The 24,422-nt window shown below is 34.1% G+C and overlaps 1 protein-coding gene across 1 annotated transcript; it reads right to left on the bottom strand.

Moving 5' to 3' along the window:
* Window positions 1–7,519: 7,519 nt before the first annotated feature.
* On the bottom strand, window positions 7,520–23,778 carry LOC133192102 (uncharacterized). The gene is made up of 13 exons (XM_061327964.1): window positions 23,701–23,778; window positions 21,950–22,033; window positions 21,343–21,401; window positions 20,848–20,987; window positions 20,306–20,470; window positions 18,815–19,897; window positions 18,231–18,362; window positions 16,351–16,492; window positions 15,656–15,738; window positions 14,878–15,035; window positions 12,203–12,396; window positions 10,361–10,498; window positions 7,520–8,741 (listed from the first exon to the last, which is right to left on the bottom strand). The coding sequence occupies exons 1-13, from the start codon at window positions 23,713–23,715 to the stop codon at window positions 7,694–7,696; spliced, it is 3,441 nt and encodes a 1,146-aa protein (XP_061183948.1). The 5' UTR covers window positions 23,716–23,778; the 3' UTR covers window positions 7,520–7,693.
* Between the last annotated feature and the right edge of the window lie 644 nt (window positions 23,779–24,422).

Genomic DNA, 24,422 nt, shown 5'->3' with positions numbered 1-24,422 from the left:
TCAGCTTCTCTAGAACCTCTGAATTTATTTCAACCAACTTTGGCATATGCTTGGGATATGTATGAGTAAAGAGGAATAAAAATTGTGAATGGTCCCCGCTCCCTGGGGCCTTAGGGGTGGGGCTAAAACCATAAAAATTAGTTATCTTTACAATCTTCTTTACTCCTTTATGGACACCAAGCAGTTAAACTGTTTGTATGATTGTAATAAACATTGAGTTCTCTAGCAAAAGTGCAAAATTCATGGCCCGTCAGGGATTCTGGAGTTAGGGTGAGGCTCTATTAATTAGATAATGAAAATGCTTAAATTCTTTAAAAATCTTCTCCTCTTCCCTCTATATAAAGAAGATAAACTATGTGCATCGTTATGATGATCCAAAGTGGGCGGGGTTCTATTGATTTTATAGTGAATGAAAGTACAAAAATTATAAGAAACTCTTCTTCTCTGCGACTGGGTATTAAGCAATCAAACCAAGTGCATATTATAATAAGCCAGGATGCCTCCTCCCAAACATTATTCCATGGCTTCTGGGTCAGGGGGTTCTTATGTTAGGGCGGGATTATATAGTGAAAATACATTATTTTTTTTTGCAAATCTTCTATGTTCCTTTGGTATTAAACAGATAAACTAAGTGTAGCGTTATGATGATCAAGAGCGCCTCTTCCAAAATTGTGAAATTTGTGATCCCAGGGTTAGGGGTTCTGCAAGGGGGTTGCTGCTGTTGATGATATTATAAAAGTCCATTATTTCTTTGAATCTTGTTTTTGCTACTTGGTATTAAGCAAACAAACCAAATGCATAGTCATGATAAGCAAGGGTACCTCTTTCAAAATTGTGAAATTTGTAGCCTTAGTGTCAGAGTTTTTTGTGTTAGGGTGGGGCTCCTTTAAACATATGGCAAAAATTCATTATTCTGTGAAAGTTTTCTTTTCAGTCCATTGGTATTAAGCAAACATACTAAGTGCATAGTTATGATGATCTAGGGTGCCTCTTTAAAAATTATGAATCCTTGGCCTCTGGGGCAGGGGCTCTGGTGTTAGGATGATATAACGTAGAATCTACACATTATTTCTTTGAAAATCTTCTTCTCTGCTTTTGGGCATCAGGGACAAAAAGAAATTTTGGAAAATGGCATTCAGCGGCCGGTTTGATGCATTGTTGTGCAATCGCTACATTCATACTAGTAAAATATTTTTCATTTGCCCTTAAATTTAACTGAATGAATAGATTCTAAGGCAGATCCAGGAATTTCTTGGACGGGAATGGGGATAGATTACATATTTACTTTACAAGCAACATTATTTAGTAACTCTGTAAATCCTGTAGAGAGGGGGTCCTGACCAATAATATTGACTGCATTTATAGTTTTTATGCTCCAATAATCGAAGATTCGGGGGCATATAGTTTTTGCTCTGTCCGTCCGTCTGTCTGTTTGTCTGTTAATCTGTTTGTCTGCGAAAACGTTAACTTTGCCCATAACTTTTGATTAGTTTCAGTTATGGCTTTCATATTTCACATGTGAATTCCTTGTGCCAAGACCTATCTTTAGGTATCAACATATTTGACCTCTTGACCTTGAAGTTGATCCACTTTTGCAAAAATTTTTATCAAATTTTAACCTTGACCATAACTTTTCTTTGGGCATCAACCTATCCGACCTCTTGACCTTAGATTTTGACCCACTTTTGCAAAATTTTACCAAATTTTAACCTTGAACAAAATTTTTGAAGCTCTCGGTGCTAGGACTTTCATACTTCACACGTGTATTTATTGTGATAAGACCTTTCCTTGGATTTAAATATTTTTGACCTTTGACCTTGATCTTGGAGTTGACCTGCTTTTGAAGAACCTTAACCTTGGCCATAACTCTTGATCATTACTCTTGAACCGTTTTTGGTAGGGCTTTCATATTTCACAGGTGCATTTCTTGTGACAACACCTTCCCTTGGGTACCAATAATCTTGACCTTTCGTCCTTGACCTTGGAGTTTGACCTACTTTTGAAAAAAATTAACCTTGGCCATATCTTTTGAATGGTTGATGCTAGGGCTTTTATTTTTCCAAGGTATATTCTTTGTGACAAGACCTTTCCATGGGCACCATTTATTTTTACCCCTTTACCCTGACCTTTGAATTTGACCCACTTCTGATAAACTTTATCCTTGGCCATAACTTTTGAACTGTTGGTTATAGGACTCTCATATTTCACAGATGTTTTTCTTGTGACAAGACCTTTCATTGGGTACCAATAATTTTGATATCTTGACCTTCATCTTGGAGTTGACTTGCATTTGAGAAACCTTAAGGTTCACCATGAGCTGTCATAGGTGTGCATCAGTGTTTCACAAATACGTCTTTAGAATATAGATATTCTAAATAAAATATATAGATGGAATCCCCCTTTTAGTTATCGCATTTCATGAAGCAGAATCTTCACAATACCTTTTTTTTTAAAATCCTAAATATTCATTATCTTAACTAGCGCCATTTGTATATACTTATTATGAATTTTGGCATCATCTCTTTGTATAAAGCAATTTTGTATACTAGAAGTGCGGGTTTTTTTTTTTCGCACTGACAAAAAAGACAAATCTTTCAATTAACGAGCTACTTTGTGTGCATTTGCAGGAGATGTGTCTACTATATTGGATATCCTTTATGCAATCATGAACATCTGTTTGGAAGATCCAAGGATATATGATAAATAAGTAATGTTGGTGATGTGCAACAAGAGAACCATAATCCCACCCCCACCCCCACATAAATAAAAATAACCCTACTCATGTCATTTTGTAAATTTTGTATTTACTGCCATCCAGTAAATTGAAAACTTTTGAGTACAATTTTTATTACATAAAGTTTAGTATTTCGATTATTACATTTAAGTTTGATTCAACATTCAAAATTTGATTTTAAGTTTGATTTATCCATCTCGTTGTGTGTTTTTATTCCCTGGCCAAGGCTCGGGGATAAAAACACACAACTCGTTGGGAAAAAAAATCATATACAACCATAAACGATGGGAAAGCCGTGTTGTGTAATGTCCCTTCAGCGTGACGGCGTATTGTGTGTTAGCTCAAATGGCGTGTTTTATAAAGTTGCTTTAGCGCGACCGCGTTTGGAGTGTTGGCGTAAAGGCCTGCTGTGGCACAATGCCCTGTTGCGTTTTTGCTAACCTACTGTTGTCCCCATACTTTCTTCTCTTTTTATGTCCATCAAAATATTCATATGTGCAGTGCATCTGTCTAGTCAGACAACATAGGTTTAGCATGAAGGCCTGCTGTGACACAATGCCCTGTTGCGTTTTTGCTAACCTACTGTTGTCCCCATACTTTCTTCTCTTTTTATGTCCATCAAAATATTCATATGTGCAGTGCATTTGTCTAGTCAGACAACATAGGGGTATTTCGGGGAAAATGTCACATACGGTATATTACTCTAAGTGTTAATGAATACGCCTTCATAAAATGAATTATCAATTTTTTATCAACATCCCTAAATGATGTTTGTACATATCTTTTCTTACCAGTATAATTATGACATGCTTATAGGAACGTTCGTGGTATTTTCTTTTTTTAATTAATTAATTCATCCATCCTGTTTTTCAGACATTTGCCAGCAAAAATGTATTCTGATGCGGTTAAAATTATTTTTTTAATTAGTTTTTGACAGTTATTACATGTATTTCACTACTATACGACAAATTATAATTAATTTATATAAAATCTACCAAAATGGATGTGGAGGTAGTAAATGTTTTCCGCGACACTCGTGCTCACCGAATGTCATTTGTCATGTGAATATTTACATCCACTGAATATTGTCTTCCATTATTTTTTTTAAGAAAACTATTGTCGTTTATCAGTCAGTAAACACCGCTAAGCATATCATCTGTACAGATTTCTTGAGCAATGGCTCTTCCATCAATGAAACGTACAATGATGTACATATCAATAATACAGTATTTAATCTACTTAATTCTAATTTAGATAATTATTTGTATAGATACAAATGAACAATAAAATGTCTTTCTTTCTTTGTTAGTATGGGAATTAACGTTGCAGCTATTCACACGCCTAGTTTTGTTTATAGTTTGGTGCCCTTTCTACTTCTTTAAAAAAGGAGGGCATTCGAAGCACTAATTCAAGGCATTAATTTGTGTGTGTGTTGCAACATCAGACGAAAAACTGTTTAGGGTGGACTTCTAGATATTAAGTATGAAGCTTCTTCAAATTATTTACCTGATCACTCGAATATAAAAATATTATTAATATATTTCAAATGAAGCATCTGAAATCTGACTGGTTGCATGCATCCCAAGACGCGTCTTATTCTGGTACGCTTGTCAAGACAGGACTTAAGTTACTTGGGAATGGACCTGCTACAAAACACCTGCCTCATCAGTCAATCAACAAAATATAGCTCATATTGGCCGAGGTAGGACTTAAAGTCAAATTAAAATGAATCTGTTTCAAAAGTATTTTCCTGGTAATTTATCCAGAAAATATCCAACTTGGGTGAGCAAATAGTCCATAGGTGTTTCTTCTGAAGATGATGATACTTGGAAGGTGCATGTATCAACTTGGGAAAAGAAGCAGGTAGATAAGAGTTTGTGTCTGTATCACTATCCTTGGTTTACTACTAAGGCTTTTCCACTGGGACCTTGGAGTCCAAACGCAAACTAAAGCTTTTCCAATGGGACTTTAATAAATAAAAAGTCAAACTAAAGCTATTCTATCTAGGGACCTTGGGGTCCCTAGAGAAACCAAAGCTATTCTGCAGGGGTCTCTAAACAAATAAGTTATTCTACTGGGGCCTTGGAGTTCCTATACAAACTAAGCTATATTCTACTGGGGCCTTAGAGTTCCTTAATAAACTAGTTATTCCACTTGGGCTTTGGGCTCCCTCTACGAACTAAATCTATTGTATTGGGGGGTCTTTGGGTCACTGTACAAACTAGCTATTCTATTGGGGGCTTGAAGTCAAAAGATGAACTATAGCTTTTCTAGTGAGACCCTGGGATTCCTAGACAAACTCAAGCTTTAATTTTCTACTTCGAACTTGGGGCTCCTATACAAACAAAAGCTTTTCTATTGGGACCTTGGGGTTTCAATACTCTACTAGGACCTTTGAGTTTCAATACAAACTAATGGTTTTTAATGGGGCCTTAGGGTTCCTATGCAAACTGGGGCCTTTGTTTCCCTTTACAATTAAAACTTTCAGGGTACATTTAATCTTGAGAATCGGAGCAGGTAGTTAATTAAGAGGTTGTGTCTGTATCGCTATCCCTATAGTCAGTAATAAGACTTTTCCACCGAGACCTTAGATCCAAACGCAAACTAACGCTTTTTAACTGGGGCCTTAATAGATCAAAATAGACTAAAGACTAAAATAGTAAATAAAAAACAAACCAAAGCTATTCTTCCTAGTGACCCTGGGGTCCCTAGACAAACTAAAGCTTTTTAATGGAACCTTGGAGTTCTCTTTTTAACAATAGCTAATTCTACTGAGACTTTGGGCTCCCTGTGCAAACTAAACCCATTGTACTGGGGGTCCTGGGGTCCTCTTATTCAAACTAAAAGAGGGCTTGAAGTCAAAAGATGAAGTTCTAAAGATTTTTAGTGGAATCTCGTGATCCCTATACAAACTCAAGCTTTTCTACCTGGAACTTGGAAACCTAGACAAACTTAAGTTTTTTTCTGGTGGGACCTTAGGGTTCCTACACAAACTTAAACGTTTCTATTGGAACCTTGGGGTTTCTATACAAACTAAGTTTTTTTTTTTTATTTGGACCATAGGGTTCCTATACAAACTCAAGCTTTTTTTAATACTGGGGCCTTTGTTTCTCTACACAAACTATAACTTTGAAGGTACATTTATTATCTTGGGAATCGAAGCAGGTAGTTAATAAAGAGATTGTGTCTATATCGCTATCCCTATAGTCAGTAATAAGGCTTTTCCACTGGGACCTTGGAGTCTAAACGCAAACTAAAGCTTTCCACAGGGGTCTTAATAGGTCCAAAGACAAAGTAAAGCTTTTCTTCAGGGGGACTTGGGACCATCACACAAACTAAAATTATTCTACTGAGGTCTTGGGGTACCCTTACAAACTAGTTATTCAACTGGGACCTTTGAGTCCCCTTACAAACCACTATAATAAAGTTATTCTTCTGGTGCCTTGGGATCCCTAGACAAATTCAAGCTTTTCTATGCGTACCTAGGAGTCCCTTGACATTCAAGCTTTTTTACTTAGAACTTGGGATCCCAACAAACTCTAGCTTTTCTACTGGGATCTAGGTGTCCCTAGACACTCAAGCTTCTCTACTTACACGTAGGGGTCCCTATACAATATCAAGCTTTACTACTGGGACCTAGGGGTACCTAGACAAACTCAAGCTTTCCTATAAGAACCTCGGGGTGAACGTTCCTAAACAAGCTAATGGTTTTATACTGGGATCTAAGGGTCCTTATACAAACTAAAGCTTTTCTATTAAGACCTTTGGGTACTTATATAAATTATACCTTTTCTACTGGGGCCTTAGGGTCTCTAGACAAACCAAAGCTTTTTACTGGGACCTTGGAGTACGTAGAAAACTTAAAGCCTTGGAGACCCCCTTGGAGACCCCATACAAACTTTCTACTTACAACCATGGGTTCCTTCATAAATTAAAGCTTTTCTTTTCAGAATGGGGGGGGGGGGGCTTTACAAGCTTAAGTTTTCTACTGGGGCCTAGTGGGTCCCTAGATAAACCAAATAATTTCTACTGGGGCCTTGAGAGTCATTTACTATATCTCTTTAGGCTTTTTTGTAGTAATGAGTATCATTACAGTGACAGTTTACTGTTATTCACAACTTTTCCAAAGCATACTTTTGATGTTTTTCAATGGATTCAACTGAACTGTTCCAATTTTCCTGTTTTGGAGTCAGTTGGATCATAAATTGTGAGATGCAAGGAATTCAATCTATTTTATAAAAAAAATATAATTCTCATTCACATAGACCAAATGCATTAAACAATATACCATGGGTTGGTGGTGGTTGGGGGGAGTATCTTGTACTGATGTACATTTTCTTAGTTGAAGGCATATAAAGACGTGCCTTTTAGCACATTGAAACAATATGATTTCTTTAAGCAATAAACTGTAGGTTGGGGGTGGGGGGGTGGGGGGGGATCTTGTACCAATGGCCTCATTCACAAGTCCTTCGGTATATTTTTTTAAAACTGAAGGCATTTAAGGACATGCCTTCTAGCACATTGAAACAACACACTCTTTTTTTAATGTACGTGAAGTTTATGGCATGCAATGACAAATATACACCAAAGTCAATAAGGTAATGTAGGTCATGAATTATTAATCCTAAAGATCCTTTTTTATTTAACAACCTTGTTCAAAAAATATTATCATACTTTGTAGTGCTGTGTTCTTTCATTGTACAAAAACAAGACATTAAAAGAAACCCAGTGATGACAATGTCACTAAACAATAGGAACTTTACCAGTATAAATAAATCAGAAGTATTAAACAAGTATGAATGTGAAGAAAATATCTTGCTGCCCTTGACAATCAATATATTATTCCATTACTGAAAATTAATAATACAATAAATTAACAAATCTATAATACTGATACAGAAACATATTTTTAGTAATGCACAATGTTCATTAACTTAATGTATATGAGTTAAATTGTCCTCAGGACAACATGCTTTTAGTTTTTTGCAGTGTCAGTTGCAGTTTCAGGATGTTAGCATCTAAGCTAGCAATACCCTTCTTGAATGCCCTCTCATCAATAGAAGTTGATGATGGAGACCTCCCTGAAACACTAGAAAAGTTATCATCATCAATAGCACTAATGGAATTGTCTAGAGCTGTTCCCCTATATAACTGATCTTGGGGTGAAAGCAGAGACTTCTGGGTAATTGAATGCTGTGTCAAGGACGTTTGCTGTGAGGTTGGTTTTTGAGGAGAAGAGAAATGTGGACCATCACTCCTAGAAAACAGAGAATTTTCTGGCTGACTTAAGGATCTATGATGAGGTTTGTCTGTAGAGAGATTACTAGGCTTTGACATTTCACTTGTATCAAAAGTGTCAAGGTGTCTTAATGTATTTCTTGAGTGGTTCTGAAGCTTTGCACTGGAAGAAGGATACTTTTTGAAGTAGTCAGTAACACTGTATCTGGATTCAGCAACACTGAACTTTGATTGTGTATCCAAGTCTGACCTTGTTTCTTCATTGAAATTGTACTTTCTACCATGATAACTACTTTTAGGGAATGTCTCGTCCTCTTCAAATCGGAGTTTCTGACTTTTTGCCATAAATACATTATCACTTCTGTTATGTTTCTTTTGTATTCCTGTCAAATAACTTCCATCTCTTTCATGAAAGTCAGAGTATTTTGTCATTCGAGGGCCAACCTTTTCTATAAGCCGTCCATCTCCTGATAGACTTCTTTGCCTCTGTGATGGAGATTTTCGTCTTGTGTGCTTATGAGAATCAAAAGTCTGATACTCCACTTCAGTATCTGACATACTGCTTTTATAATCAACTGGTGCCCCATCAACCATACTGTAACCTGGTTCCCTGTCCTTTTCATATTTTTTGGTGATGGTCCTAGAGGGTTGCTGTAATCTGTTGTGTGTTGCCAGTGACTCAGCTGTGAGCGTAGAGGTTCTTAAATGTGGTTTATAAACATTGGAAGTAGAGTGAACTCCAGGATCTGAAAGCACACTGCGCTCCATTCTAAAAAATAAAAAATAAAAAAAATCTGATACAAGTTTTACTTATAATTTATATTACAAGATCATAGTAGACATATGGTTTTTTTCAGTCTTTTAATAAATTCAGTTGAACTTTGTTACCTCAAACATTAACATCTCGAAAACCATGGATAAGTCTAAGTGAGTTACAAGTCTCAAACACTTTTTGTATCACCTGCAGGGCAGAGTGACCCTTAAGGATCACTTTACTCAGTTTCTGTCTATCTGTCTAGCTTTCTTTTTGTCTGTCACACCTTATATCTTAAGAACTGTAAAAAGTATGGATTTGATATTTTGCACATACAATTAAACACACTTATAACGAAGTGTCAGGGATGGAATATAAAAGTAAATTGTTATATCTGTTAAGTTTACAATATATTGTAAAGCCTCAGGGAATAAAAATCACTTTCCTGTAAATTCATTATAAGCATGATCACTATAAGTATGTCTTACTGTACACTGCTTGACACAATGACTTTTGTAAAATATGTATTGGCCAGAAAAGCTCACTTAGCCTTTTGCTCATGTAACCTCATACTTAATATGTTTGAATGTGAATCTTTTTATTTTGAACATCATGCTTATATTTTGTTTTATTTTGAGATGCAATTATTAATACTTTTCAAGGACCCTCTAAACACTGCACATTAAATACAGAGTTTTATCTCTGTGTTATTTTTATGCAGTTACAGTTATCTGCCCTTAGATGTTTTACTCAATTTGTAATAAATTCAAGTATTCTTAACATCTTATTTTATTTGAACACTTTGTTTGGATGTATTTTCCACATTTTATACCTAATCAAAGCAATTTCTATTCATGAATTCTTTGTTGTCTTTGAACATTTTTCCTTGGGGTAAATGATTTGTACCTTATGTTGAAAATGAAATAGAGAAACTCAATATTGCACTTTATGCAATGTGGGTTTTTTTTCAATGTCCAAAAGACATTTTTCCTCAGGATATATATTGGATCCTTAAGTAACATTACAAACTCAAAATCTTAATATTGATTTGAAGATCATAAATATTTACTCTGATGTCAACTTCCTTTGAAATAATAAACCCTGCCCTATCAAATGACATCTAAGTTCTATTCCAGACAAACATGCACCATCAATTACCACCTCACCAGGAAAAACCAAATACAGACTGAGGGTTTTTTTGAGGGTGGTAAATTTTAGGTGGAGGCATGGCTAATCTGTACAATTCTACCGGAGAATGTCAACGATGCTAAATTCTTTATACACAGAAATACAAAAGAAGTCAGTTTCATTAAAATACCATTCTGGGCAATTTGCAAATATCAGAACACCGATACTCATAAAATGTTATCTTTGTTTTCACTGCTTAAGAAATTTTAGATAAATATTACTGAACTATGTGTGTGACCATTCCTTATCCTGAAAATTTTGAACAAACAATTAAAACTTTTACATAAAATTATTCAAGTTGCTACTTTTTCAAAAGAATGGTGATAAATTTTTTTTAGAAAAAATCATTTTGTTGTTTGTTCCTGAAGGCCCTGCCATTGGTCTGTTTTCAATTATTGCAACATAAGCTGTACAGCTGGTTAGTGGTTTTTTTTTTTAATTCCTACCCAGCTGTCTGTTTTCCTCCCAGTATATGGAGAAGCCTCTGCAAACTGAAGCTGTTGTTGGATATAAATGAGGTCTCTCCTCCTGTCCTACTGCTCTCAAGTTCTTCTAAAACCTGTCCAACTGCAGATTTGAGGGCTCTGAAATAATTGATTTCTGAAGTTAATCCTGCGATAGAATGATTAGGGAAGTGATTGCAGAAATAAAATGGAGCAAAGTGTGACCAGTCAGCCCGATAGAAAGAGACCACTAAATGCATGATGAGTGAAATACCAATCTATTACTAGCATTCTCACAGAAAAAGATGTGAAAAACTTATATTTTCCATCTTTATCTATTAACAATTATTTGATATATTTTAAATCTGTTAATTAATAACTTAGTAGTCACATGCACTGGAATGTGCTCTCCTACCACTGACTGATTTATTTACTTTCTTCATTTTTAAAACTAATTTATTTATTTTGTACATTTGTTTATTTATTTATCTATACTTAATTCTAATTTATTTGCAGTAATAGAACTGGATGCAGAATATACATAGTATTTCAGAAAATTAATGAAAAAATAGATTTGACATGTATGTTTGATAAATTATGGACTTATTATAAAACATAGGTAATCAAAGATTACAAAGCTCACCTCAATGAATGTTATTTATAAGGTAAAGTATCAAACCAAACAAATGTTCTGGTATAGTGCACATCCCTAAACTTTATGCGAGTTTGGTCTGGGTGGGATGTTAAGGTTTTCCATCCCTAATAGGACTTAATTCTCTATCCATAAATATCCACCACGTATATAATACTCTAATATTAATTCAAAGCTATTTACAGTATAAAAGGATTTACCAAGAAAAAGTTTCAAAAATGTAATTGACTAAGCAGTAATTAATTAACAGAAATTGCATTGACGTCTATGGAGACAAACGATTTTTTTTAAAATAAAAATTCAAATAATAAGAATATCAAAAAATACTGTAGTGGAAAGACACATTAAATCATTAGAAATAGAATGACAATTAAAAACAATTTTTTTACCGTATAGATTTTTTATAATTGATTTTTATTACTTAAAAAAAGAGGGAGATAACTCTTCAACAAAGGTCAAGGTCATAAATTAGGACACGTTCCATTCTTACATGCTAATATTAATAAATGGGAATTATGTCTAAAAATACTGAGTATTCCACCCGTACACATCGGTTATATTCAAATTCATTGAATCTGAGGGAAGGAATACCTTAAGTTACTTAGGAAGACTTGCTCCAAATCTTTTTCTGTTCAGTCACCTCTCCTACTTTTGTAGGAGAGAAGATAGGGCATTTATATTTCACATGTGCATTACCTGTGACAAGACCTTTTCAAATGTACTATGATTTTTAACCCCATGACCTTGACCTTGAAGTTTGACCTAATTTTCATAATTATAACATTGCTGATAACTTTTGAATGAGAGATGATAGGGCATTTATATTTGACATGTGCATTACCTGTTTCAAGACCTTTCAGAATGTACTCTGGTTTTTGACCTCATGACTTTGACCTCTAAGTTTAACCTTCAGTTTTTTTTCATATATTTTTTTAAACATTTGTAAAAACTTTTGAATGAGAGAACATATGGCTTTCATAGTTCATATGTACATTACCTATGACAACATCATTCAGAAAGGTAAATCATTTTTGACTTCATGACATTGATCTAGAAGTTTGAAGGACATACAGACAAGACAGTTACAATATGCCATAAACAACTGAAACCCAACCACTAAGACAGGGAAAGCAGGGGACCACAATTCTTTGAATTTGCTTGGTATTTGTCCATTCAAACTGATTAACACTTACTCCATCATGTCTTTCTGCTGTTTCATCTCATTATCCCTTTGCTGTAGTGTGACTTGCAGAATGTGATTTTCCCTCTCTAGGGCCTCATACTGTATGCGGGCTCCCTTAATCTGTCGGTGAAGTCTGTCTAAATCACTCCTGAACTGGTGAGCTTCACTGAGACATTCCTGTCTGATCTTCAGCTCATCTGTCTCCTGAAATCAGAATCTTGATTTTTAAAGATTGAGTAAAAGCTTTACAACCAACAAGAGGCCCATGGGCTACAACACTCACCTGAGCCACTATTATTCTGCTGTTCTTCATCAGCAGATTTCTCCCCTAAATATTTTTATGTTAAACTTTGATTGCCCATTGTGGCCCCACCCTAACCCCGGGGGACATACTGTAAACCAACTTTTATTCGCGACGACTTTATTTAGCGATTTACCGGGGATAAACTTGTTCGCGAAGATTAATTTTCGCGATCAAGCCTTTTTTTGATCTGTTGTTAAAGGAAAGACAGACTTTAAGGACCGGTTCACGGTGAGAAATATTTGTAATGACGAGGCTCTCGCGAACCTCGCGAAAATTTCTCGCACGCGAATAAAAGTTGGTTTACAGTAATTTGAATACACTTGAATATACACTATCTGAGGATGCTTCCGTATAAATATGGTTAAGCATAGCTTCAATGTTCTTGAGAAGATTTTTTAAAAAGACTTTTCCCTAAATATTCCTATGTCAAACTTTGTTCTTCCATCGTGGCCCCTTTCTTCATGACAGGATCATGATTTCAACAAACTTGAATCTACATTGCCTGAGGATGCTTCAATATAAATATGACTAATCATGGCTTTGATGATCTTAAAAAGAAATTTTTTTATCCCTTCGTAACAAAGTTGGAGGAGTGATAGTAACGCACTTGTGAGAGTGTGGAAGAGTGCATGAATAAAGGTATTGATGTAATTTAATAAAGTGCTCAATCAGTTGATAGAAGTATCAGCTGTAAATATATCATAAAGAACAAGGTTCACTTAGGGCCTTTTTTGGCCTTGTGAGTTTCTGAAAAACTGAAACTGCTTAATTTTAGTTGACAATGCATAAAATTTCATTTAGACATTTGGCAATTGTGAATCTACCAAAATTGATGTAATTTTCTGGCTAGTCAATGCATTATGACGTCATGAAATGCGTCATTTTCCTCATATCCTGAACAATTCTACAAAAACAGCCAATTTTCAAAACTATTTTTCGATAATTAATATAGAGCACAATCTCTGATCTAAAATATGCAATTATTTACTAATAGAACTTTTTCTGAGGATTGCAAAACATGTTTTATTTTTTAGATCAGAGGGTGCGCTCATATTATTTTTCTTCTCTGAAAGTACTTAAATATAACTGTTTTCCTTAAAATTCAAGAACATTGCAATTCCATAAAGCTTGTTTTCCAAGACCTGACTTAAGGAGAAAAAATTTCATAGGAAATGAAAGCACTAAGTCTCTACTTTATCTTGATGTTTAAAATGAAACATAAGGTGTTAGTCAATAAATTGGTATATGTACAGGACCATTTTATGCATAAAGTGAACCTAGCTCTTTCAAAGTTTTAGAGATTATGTGACATGTTTAATTAAATATAAAGAAATTAAATAAACCACGTAACGTTAACATGATATACTTTTTGACAATTAGCAAACATGCATTGGCATTTATGTTTTGAGGATTATTCTCAGTACTCTGGCCCATGTTCTGACACGGTCCAGCTGCCCAAACATTTCTTAGGCCAACTCAGGCTGTGAGAACAAAATGAACCTATTGAATATGGTTTTTGCTTTCATTTTTTTAAATCAAATTGTATTCTTACCAAGAAATAAAACATGTTTTGTGATTGCGATAATAACAATAATCTTTTGATTATACAGTTTTATTGATGTTGAATAATAATCAGGAATCAGTGGAGGTCAATAAGAATCTTTGTGATACTACCTTTTACAAACAGCCATTTGCTTTTGTTTTGATGTGAGTGATGAGTGTGTTGTAAGAAAGAGGCCTCTTAGAAATGAGCTCTTTTGTGAGGAGATGCTCAACTTTGTAGTGCTTTTGTTGAAGATATTTTCCTACATATTCCTGTGTAACATTTTGATTGCCTATTGTGGCCCCACCCTTCCCCTGGGGGTCATGATTTGAACAAATCTGAATCTATTCTTTGTAATAAAACCTTTTGCATAAGTTTCACCTTTTCTGGCCTAATAATTTCTGAGAAGAGGATTTTTGAAAGTTGCCATTAAATTTTCACTAATTCTTAATTATCTCCCCTTGAAAGAGGGTGTGGCCCTTGATCTGAAGAAACTTGACTCTCCTTCACCCAAACTGCATTATCAAGAATGCTATGTGACAAGTTTGGTTGAAATTGGCCCAGTGGTTCTTGAAAAAAAAGTCGAAAATGTGAATAGTTAACAGGCATATAGATTATGGATGCCATGTGATCAGAAAAGCTCACTTGAACCTTTGGTTCTGGTGAGCTAAAATTGACTGAACAAAAAAAAAATTACCTAAAATTGCCAATACATGTTAAACAACTTTATTTATTTACATAGGAAAGAGAAAAAATCCTCCAAGTCTACTCAAATGAACATCCACCTTAACTTGCTCTAAAAAATGTACAATATTATCAGGTCATATACATGACAAACCTTTTCACTGATTGAAGCAATGAATCTACTTCTTTCAACTTTCATTTTCTGCATTTGTGTGTGCATTTCTTTCATTTCTGTTGCTAGTTTCACTTTCATTTCTTTTTCTGCCACAAGTTCCTTCTGTAAAGCTGTTAATTTGCTTTGTAACAGAGAGTCTAAAAAAAAAACATGAATACAAACATAACTATCAGAAATAAATTAATCATTTATTTCAGATCAAATATCACTATTCTGTCTGAATAAATTATTTTAAGTCTGATTTGAAACATTGGTCAAACACCTTTACTAATTTACACCAACTCCCACTTATGACTATTGTTTTAGCATTGATTTAAAACATTGGTCCTAAACTTTTTCAAATTTATACCACCACACTTCAATTATTTAAAGTTTGATTTGAAACATAGGTCAAAAACCTACTAAAAATTGTACCACACTCCAATTCTTTCAAAGTTTCATTTAAAATATTGGTCAATAACCTTTTCACATGTATTCAACGTTCATTGTGAAAGATAGAGTTGTTCAAGTATATCTAAAAATAACTGTTGACATTATGATTTATCACATTTTCATTCAAAATGATATTTTAATAGAAAAGTGTATTTCACATATAGAGATACAGTATATTTTTTTTACCCATTTTTTTTTTTACATCCATAATGTTATGATAAAAACTAAAAGTACATGTTCATACACAGAATATTTTGCATACTCGTATTTGTGTTAATTACATTAATTTTTCTTTCTTGGCGGGGGTATTCATACATGTACACACCTTCCATCTTCTTTGCTTCCATCTTATGATCTGTTAGCTGAGTAACTCCTCCTTTTGTTTGCTTGCTCAGTAAACGAAGTCGCCTGAAAGATATTCATTATCACCATGTTAACCTGCAACCATTCATAATACCATGAAAATTTGATATCATTTCTAGAAGAGATTAATGACATAAAATACATGTACAGTAAATCACACTTATAATGAACACACTTATAATGAATTGACGCTTACAGTGAAGTGATTTTCATTCCCCTTGGCTTTAAAATATGATACTGTAGTATGAACTTAATGGATATAACAAATTACATTTACAATGAAGCAAAATTGTAAGTGCATTTACTGTAAACAGTTTACAAGAAACATTTTGAAGATGAGGTATTCAAATTCTCACTGCTGAAATAAAATTTGGAAGTTAGTTCAATACATGATATACACTTTTGTTCTGCAGGCTCAGTTGTGTGATTTAGCCAATATTGTACAGGGCAGAAACTAAGAAATTCTCATTAAGTATACTGGTATACAGTTGAACTTCAATACATTGAACTTTGATATCTCAATAACCATGGGTATGTCAAGTCCAAACTACCTTTTCTTTATGTATTTTACCCTCGATGTCCTGAATCCTAGGATATCTCAAAGTTTTTGCTCAGTCCATTGAGTTCAAGATAACGAGGTTTGACTGTGTTACAAACCTTCTGAGCTGTGCATTTTCACTGCGTAGAGGTTGTATAGCCAGGTCTATTTCTGCCTGTAGACTGAATGTACTCTTCAGCTGAGGAATTGTTTCTAGTGTATCCTCAACTTCTTTAACGAGCCTCTTGATTTCTTTGTCTTCTGAAAAAATACCACTTATTTGAACATACAGTGAAACCTTGTACAATTTCATGAGATAAGTAGTTGAAGTACATCTAAACACAGCAGGCATCTTTACACTAAATTTGCAAAATCTACACACAGATTGTAGGATACAGAATAACATTAACCAGCAGATATAGAGAAGTAGTGCTCTAACAAGTCAATTAAACACATTCTGAGATACATGTACAGTCAAGCCTCATTTATCCAGACCCTTTGATTCCCAGATAGGTGAAACATGAAATATGAAGATAACAAACAGTATTCAAGCTCATAGTCCATTTAAACAATACAAATTGGGAGCCAAGCAAACACTGACCTCCAAAAACATCAGAGGCTGTGGTAAAATTTAGAAATTTATTTCAATATTAAGGATTATCTCCATCATGCATAGCTCTGATCCTTCAACGTATTTGGCTCAAGTCTTTGGTACCCTTTTTTCAGCTCTTCAAAGTTTCTATTAAATATAATTTCAGATTTCCAACGTTTCGGCATGAGCATCACTGAAGAGACATCATTTGCTGAAATGGGCATCTGGTGCATCAAAATTGGTACCGTATAAGATTTTCATTATGAACCCTGGGTCGAGGCCTCTGCTGGTGGACTGTTCATCCCCGAGGGTCTCTACAGCCCAGTAGCTAGGTACTTTGGTACTAGCTTGAAAATACAGATATCTATTTAATTGCTGTGATAAAATTCAGAAATTTATTTCAAAATTAAGGATTATCTCCTTCATGCATAGCTCTGATCCTTCAACATATTTGGCTCCAGTCTTTGGCACCCCTTTTTTAAACTCTTCAAAGATTTTGTTATTCAAATATTTCAAATTTGCAACGTTTCAGCATGAGCATCTCTGAAGAGACATAATTTGTTGAAATGCCCATCTGGTGCATCAAAATTGGTACGATTTACATTAGGTGCCATGGAGGAGTAAGCATCCCCTGTCGACCGGTCACACCGTGTGCTCCTTGTCATGATCAGGTAAATGGAAAAATCCGTAGAAATTTCAGTGTGTAAATAATGGCCTAACAATTAGCATGAAAAACATCAGTCAGCATTTTACCTAATGATAGATTATATTTGCCGATAAGTTAGTTTGCTGATTATAAATAAGTTACTGATACATGGATGTAAAATTATTTTCCCAAACCAATGAGTATCCAGAACACGAGTCTGGTGCATACCTATCAACCTATAGGCTAAATAACCTTGTAGCAAGTCATTGACAACAGCTACTAGGTCACAGGTGATCGTCTTTTAAAAACAAACAGCCCGGTCACTGAGCTGTTTTTACAAAAATTAACACCCAGCTGAAGAGATGTGAGCAGAGTTGAAAGACCAATTATAAAATTACCATCCGGATAAATGAACCAAAATATAATGTAAAAATGCATTTTATGGTGAAAAAAGACTGTCGGCACTGAACATGGAATTCTGGATAAATGAGACAAAATAATGTTAAAACATTCAGTTCCCAGGAAAAATGGTCTGGAAGCATCCAGATATCTGGCGTCTGGATATCTGAAGGTCCACTGTAATGGAGTATACATATTAAGAAACCATTATGTGGGCTTTAATTTGCAATTTCTCTTAATAAAGATGGAGAAATCTACTGAGAAAGTAGTGCATTTATCACTCATCTTTATTCTTTTTTTGTGCTGTACCTTGAAGGTATGTACATGTAATTGTATAAACAGGACTGATAGTGAAGTCTTACTGTTGATTTTGCCACATTCCTTGAGCTCCTTTAGACAGTATCTTAGTTTCTTCATGCCTGCTTTAGCCTTCACACCACTCCACGGATTTGGGACATCACTCTTTACAGAAGAGGTCACTAACTGTGAAGAATCTGTAAGAAATTTAAATTTTTACCAATTCTGTTGGAATGTTGTATACATGTACATGTATGTATTAAATGGTCTGTATGAATTTTCATAAGTATATTCACCCAAAGAACAAATTTAATAGTTAACCCCTTTTTACCTGTTGGATCTTGGCAGCTATATTAACTATAAAATTTTAGATTTACACAAACCTACGGGGGGTAAGTAAATTTTACATTTGTAAACAGAAAAATCACCTTAAAAAAACTCCCTACAAATCTGTCAATGTTAATAGATATAGAACCTTTTTTAAATAACATGATGTTGAATTCAAAAATATTAGACACAGCAAGTGTTTCTGGGGAACACTGCTCACAACTACAGGTTCAATATGACTAGTTGTATACATAAGAAAACATCAATTATATTTCTTTTTTATCAAAATCATTATGTATGTGTATGTAAAATTGTTTCATACCATGATCAGATGATAACTGTTCTACTTGTTGCTGGGTTTGCACAGATGAATCAACAGAAAAATAAGAGGTAGCTGGTACCCCTACAGAAATAAATTGGTTGCCTGCTCCTGCTTGCTGAGATAAGCTGCCATCATCTGTTTGTGTTTGGTGACTAGTTTTACTGCTTTTTGATAAATTCTTCACAAAATTGTCTGGAATTTGAAAATGAACACTCTTTGAGCTGGATGAGCTGGAGGAATTTTTGGGTGTAACTTGTTGGTTACTCTTCGGTGAACCTGAGCTTGTTAATGTCCGTGGAGTATCTACTGACTGGTTTACTGACCCAGTTATGGTAGACAAAGTATCATGAAGATTCACATCCTTTTCAGTCTGTCCTCCGGATAAATTTAGGCCAGGAACAGTGAATGGAGGAGTGTCTCTTTCTGGTATAACTGCCTGTGTGAGTAAATAACTGCCCTCGAAGTGATACTGTTTCTGGTCCTCTGGTACTGGAGAAGGGTATGACATTTGCCCACTGGCATAATGCTCAAATAACCTTCCTCTTAGAGGAGCATCTGGGATTTCACTGGACTGAAGTGTTGAATCTTTTGAGAATGGAGGTCTTACTTGTGGTTGTTGAGGGGCCTGGGGCCTCAATTGATAGAGGCCATTTTGCTGCGTGTAAAGTGGAACAGCAGATTGTTGCATGGGAATCACACCACCACCTGCTGGCTTTGGCAAGCTGACATACCCAGATCTACTGGTTTCTGGAGTTGTCAAATTATCTGAATGACTGTCAGAATTCCTAGCATTGAATGTTTGACCACTTGCAGTACTCCCAACATTGAATGTTTGACCACTTGGCAGGGTTTCTTTGATTGGAAACTGTTGAAGACTTTCCAAATCACTGTCAATTCCAGTAGTGATTGGCACAAACCCCTCACTGTTAGTTTGTAGGACTGGTACATCCTGATTATGTGGGGTATAATATGTTAGTGGTTTATCACTAGCTAGAGATGCAGGTGTCTTCAAAGGAACAAAGTAAGCAGTACCCTCTGTCCTCCATTGGTTTAAAGTATGCCCCTGATTTGTGATACAAGACTCTGAAATGAAATTGTTACATGTATTTGAAAGAACTCTAGCCTAGTACAATCAGTGTGAACCCAAAGTTCCTTCAAATTATTTTACTTGCTTTAGAGCAGCACTAGCTACCTAACATGATAAATATGACAATACATTAAAATATTTTACCTACTTCAATAAATCATGTAAATATTGGCCCTGATTTGAATGCAAAATAGGTACTTTTACCAGTTGAATGTTGTTATTTTTATAATTTTTCATCAGTATTGATAAAGTTGATATGAAAACATCAGAAAAAAGAAATTTTACATGTTGATTTCTTCAATTTTCCACATCATGACACCAACTTTCCAAATTTTAACAGCCCAAGCCCCTGTACCAAAAAGTGATATAAGAGCCCTGAACTAAAAACAAGAAAGATAATTTACCCCTAGTTGCTGATACTTGTTGAGATGCCAGTACAGTCTTCCACAATGGAGAAGTGGTATCCCTCTCTGGAATTAGCTGTTGGTCCAAGTCAACATACAGCCGGTCCGGGTCTGGTGTGGAGGAGGATAATCGTGTATTAAACTGTGTCTGGGGGCCCACTTCCTCTACAAAAAGGAAACCTGATAATTATCTTTAATGGAAACTCAATTCAAACTTGAAACAAAAAATTTTTTTTGCAGCTTTAGACTAAAACTGGTTACAATTTTGTGTTGGGACTTGCAATCCATAAGTATTTGTAAGTACAGTCAAACCTCATTATCTCAAACTCATTGAAACTCAGAGATTAAAATTTGAGGTATGTGGGAATTCCAGATATTGATGGCAAAATATTTAAAGAAAAATCCTTGGGGTCTCCAAATCACTTTGACATATCCATGGTTTTTGAGAAATTGATGTTTGTGATACCCAAGTTTGACTGCACGTGTAATTATGCTGCAAGAACTTCAAAGACTATTGTTAAAAGAAAGATAACTCCTGATACCTGTTTTCTCCTTCAGCTGATTAAAAAGCCTGACACATGTCTCCTGGGTTGAGGATTCCTCAGACAAACTGGAGTAAAGGGTATAGCCTGGCTCTACATGTGGAGCTGGCTTGGTTTTCTTTGGTACTCTGGTTGCTTGCCTATTGCAAAAAAATGAATACCATCAAAAATATTATTTTTTAAAACACAATGTATTTGTGTTACATGTAAACTTTCTAAAATCACAATTTTAATAATAATATTGTTGTAAATTTTTTTTTTCATACATCATGTAAACTTTGTTATAATGACAACTTCCATTGTGGATAACTTAATAAAACATGTTCTGACAATTTACGAAGTTAGAACTATATATGTAAAAGGAAAAACAGATTTTGAACTAAGAAGTTACTGAAATTTATACAAGCATGTATATCAAAACATGCATCATAATAAAGAGCTTTCTTTGATAATATTCCTTTGAAACATAAAAATTACTAAGAACAAAATGAATACTTTTTTGCAGGCACTGCCTTAATTTTTGACTTCACACCAACAGTTTTTGCTTTTCCAACCTACAAATCAGATGTTGAAATAATCATTACTTCAAATAAGTCCATATGAAAATATATAAATTGAAACTAAAAGGTTAACATACATATGTAATAATTACACTGTAATTTAAAAGGTTTATACTATATGCAATAATTACATTGTAATTTTTAATAAATTTTTGATAGATCAGGTGACGATATATGAAATTGCATCAAGTACCTAATATTTTATTTTCTGTTACTATAGATATAGTGAAAAATACAATCGCTATGAATAATCAATGCTTTTTCATCTAAAGAATAGTATTTCTCTCTCTCTCTCTCTCTAGACAATAATTTCAACTTATTTGTAAAAATAAATAGATATCTGTGCAATAACTAATCTAGTATTTCAAAGATATACTTAAATTTAAAGAATTAAAACATTTTGTCTTTGTTAGATTAAAATCTCAACCAGATATTTAGAACTTATTCATTTCACAGAATTTTCCATAAATAAAAAATGACCACTTTGGTCATGTTGGTAGTGTCATCTTTTCAAAATTTATCAATATAAAATGAACAAGTACTTTTCCTCCTTTTTCATTAACTTTCCCCTGTCCAGAAACTGTTGTTCTCTTCACTGTTACCCTCTGTTGCTTCTTCTCCATTTTCTAGATAAATAAGATTTTAAAACAATATCAAATAATATCATCAGATATTTTTTTTATTTGAATGATTAAATGTCCAATACATGCATGTTTATACTGAATTTGGTTACAGGCCTAATCACTATCAGGTCTGACACAACCTCTTGATGTAGCAATATAGCTTGAAATATTAAAATAGCTTGAATTAGTTAAAATAGCTTGAATTAGCTACACAGCTTGAGATAGCTATTCAAAATAGCTTGATTTAGGTATTTTATCATACTTTTTTAAATGTGAATTTTTTTCAGCAAATTAAAAAGTTACACATAGGCACAGTGAAAATTTCAAAACTGAACTCTTCTGAAAACAATGCATCAAAAAATTACTTATCAAATTATTTACCTCTCCTTTAGAGACTTTGTACTAAAAGAACTAAAAGTTTTGGGGCCATTTAGATAAATTGATTTGTGATCACAAAAGTTACATGTACTTCTTGGATGAAAATATTAAGATCATTTGTGATCAACAAGATAATTGATTTAGCACAATGTGAAGTAATGCTACTTAGCCATACCTCATTGCACACAAGTTACTATAGTTACCAAAAAATCTTTTCCTTCAAAGTGTTTAAAAGCAGCAATGTTTAAAACAATGTTTGATTTGGACTGTTTTTAATAGTTATAGTACACAAATACTAGCATTTTTTTGTCGATTTCTTATTTTAAAAAATAGAGAAAAACTGCATTGAAAAAGTTTTATCTTTATTTAGCTATTTTTGAATAATTTCATAAAGCTATATAGCTAATTCAAGCTTTACAGCTAAATAAATTACTAAATAATAAATTAAGAAATTGTGCTGCACAAAAACCAGGTCCGGCACAATCTCTTGATTAAGCTATATAGCTTGATTTAGCTATATAGCTTTATTAAGCTATTCAGAATAGCTGGATTTAGCTATTTTATCACACTTTTTTCTCAAATGTGTTATTTTCCAAGTATGCACAAAAAGTCGCACCTTGGTGCAGTGATGATATTCAACCTTGAACTCTTATGAAAATAATGCATGTAAAAATCACTCATCAAATTGTGTCTCCTTAAGAGACTTTGTACTCAAAGTTCTAAAAGTATTGGGGCTATATAAAGCAGTTGATACAGTTACTTCTTCAATAATTATAAAGGAGGCCAATTACGGTCAACAAGATAATTGATTGGTAATAGTTCAGTACAATGAGAAGCAATCATACTTATCCATGCCTCAACGCACACAAGGTAGTGTACAGTTACCCAAACAATGGAAATTCATCTTTTGCTTAAAAGTATTCAAATGCTGCAATGTTAGAACTATCTTTGATTTTGGTTGTTGATTTGATAACCTATATTATATATATGAATAGTCAAATGCTTGCGACTTTTTGTCTATTTTGTACAAATAACATTTTGTGAAAACCTGCATAGAAATAGCTTTATCAAGCTATTTTGAATAGCTTAATAAAGCTATATAGCTATTTCAAGCAGTTAGCTGTATAGCTTAATCAAGAGATTGTGCTAGACCTGATTACTGAATTAAACATGATTTGAAATTTTTCGTCAACGATATGTATTCTATTGAATCTAAAACATCACAGAATTCACGATATTCTTAACAAGCATATATATTTTCTCAAAGATAACATTTAGCAGGAAAAACATACCAAATGAATGAACATAAACAGTTGACGGACATGTCCAAACTCGTTTTGTTAATGTTCCATCCACCTTTACATTCACGATAGGTGTTTGTTTTGTGTTGCTGAAATATTGTTCAGTATTAAATATTGACTTGATTATCTTAAATGCCGTTCATTTTCATAAAACCACCTGAAATCAACGTCGCCGATATTGCAACTAACATAAACATCTTTCGAATTTCGCATCACATCAAAATTTCCGGTTCATCGGTATAAGAGAATTCGCGCTAGAAACAATTCGACTTGAAAAGACACAATACATACATAGAATGTACTTCGTCAACGTTTAACTATAGACCATGTACACACATTCCTTTTATTTGAATTGATTTTATCTCTCAGATTACCATATCTTTTTATATAAATTAGAAAAACAAATAATGTCATGACTCTATATAAAACTCTGATCTAAAATGAGGATCTATCCGCATGTCGGCTGACCGTGTCTCATGATTTCCCTCCAAAAGTTGCATGACCCCTCTGTGTATGTTTGCAAACAGTGCTAAAATAAATGTATGATTGTATAGTTAAAAGAAATACGGTTTTTCACCAAGGTGGATTAGTTTTGCAACGGCCACAGAGGCACTGTTCTATTATAATACATGTAGTGGGGAAGGCCCGGGGGGTTGGACAGTAACCCCTTCTGCTTTTATCTCATTGCAGCTTGACTTTTAGTGAAACTATAT

The sequence above is a fragment of the Saccostrea echinata genome, unplaced genomic scaffold, assembly GCF_033153115.1.
Source record: "Saccostrea echinata isolate AGI-Se365-2 ecotype Australia unplaced genomic scaffold, CSIRO_AGI_Sech_v1 ptg000025l, whole genome shotgun sequence".
Lineage (NCBI taxonomy): Eukaryota > Metazoa > Mollusca > Bivalvia > Ostreida > Ostreidae > Saccostrea > Saccostrea echinata.
This window is presented reverse-complemented; position numbering and strand designations above follow the sequence as displayed.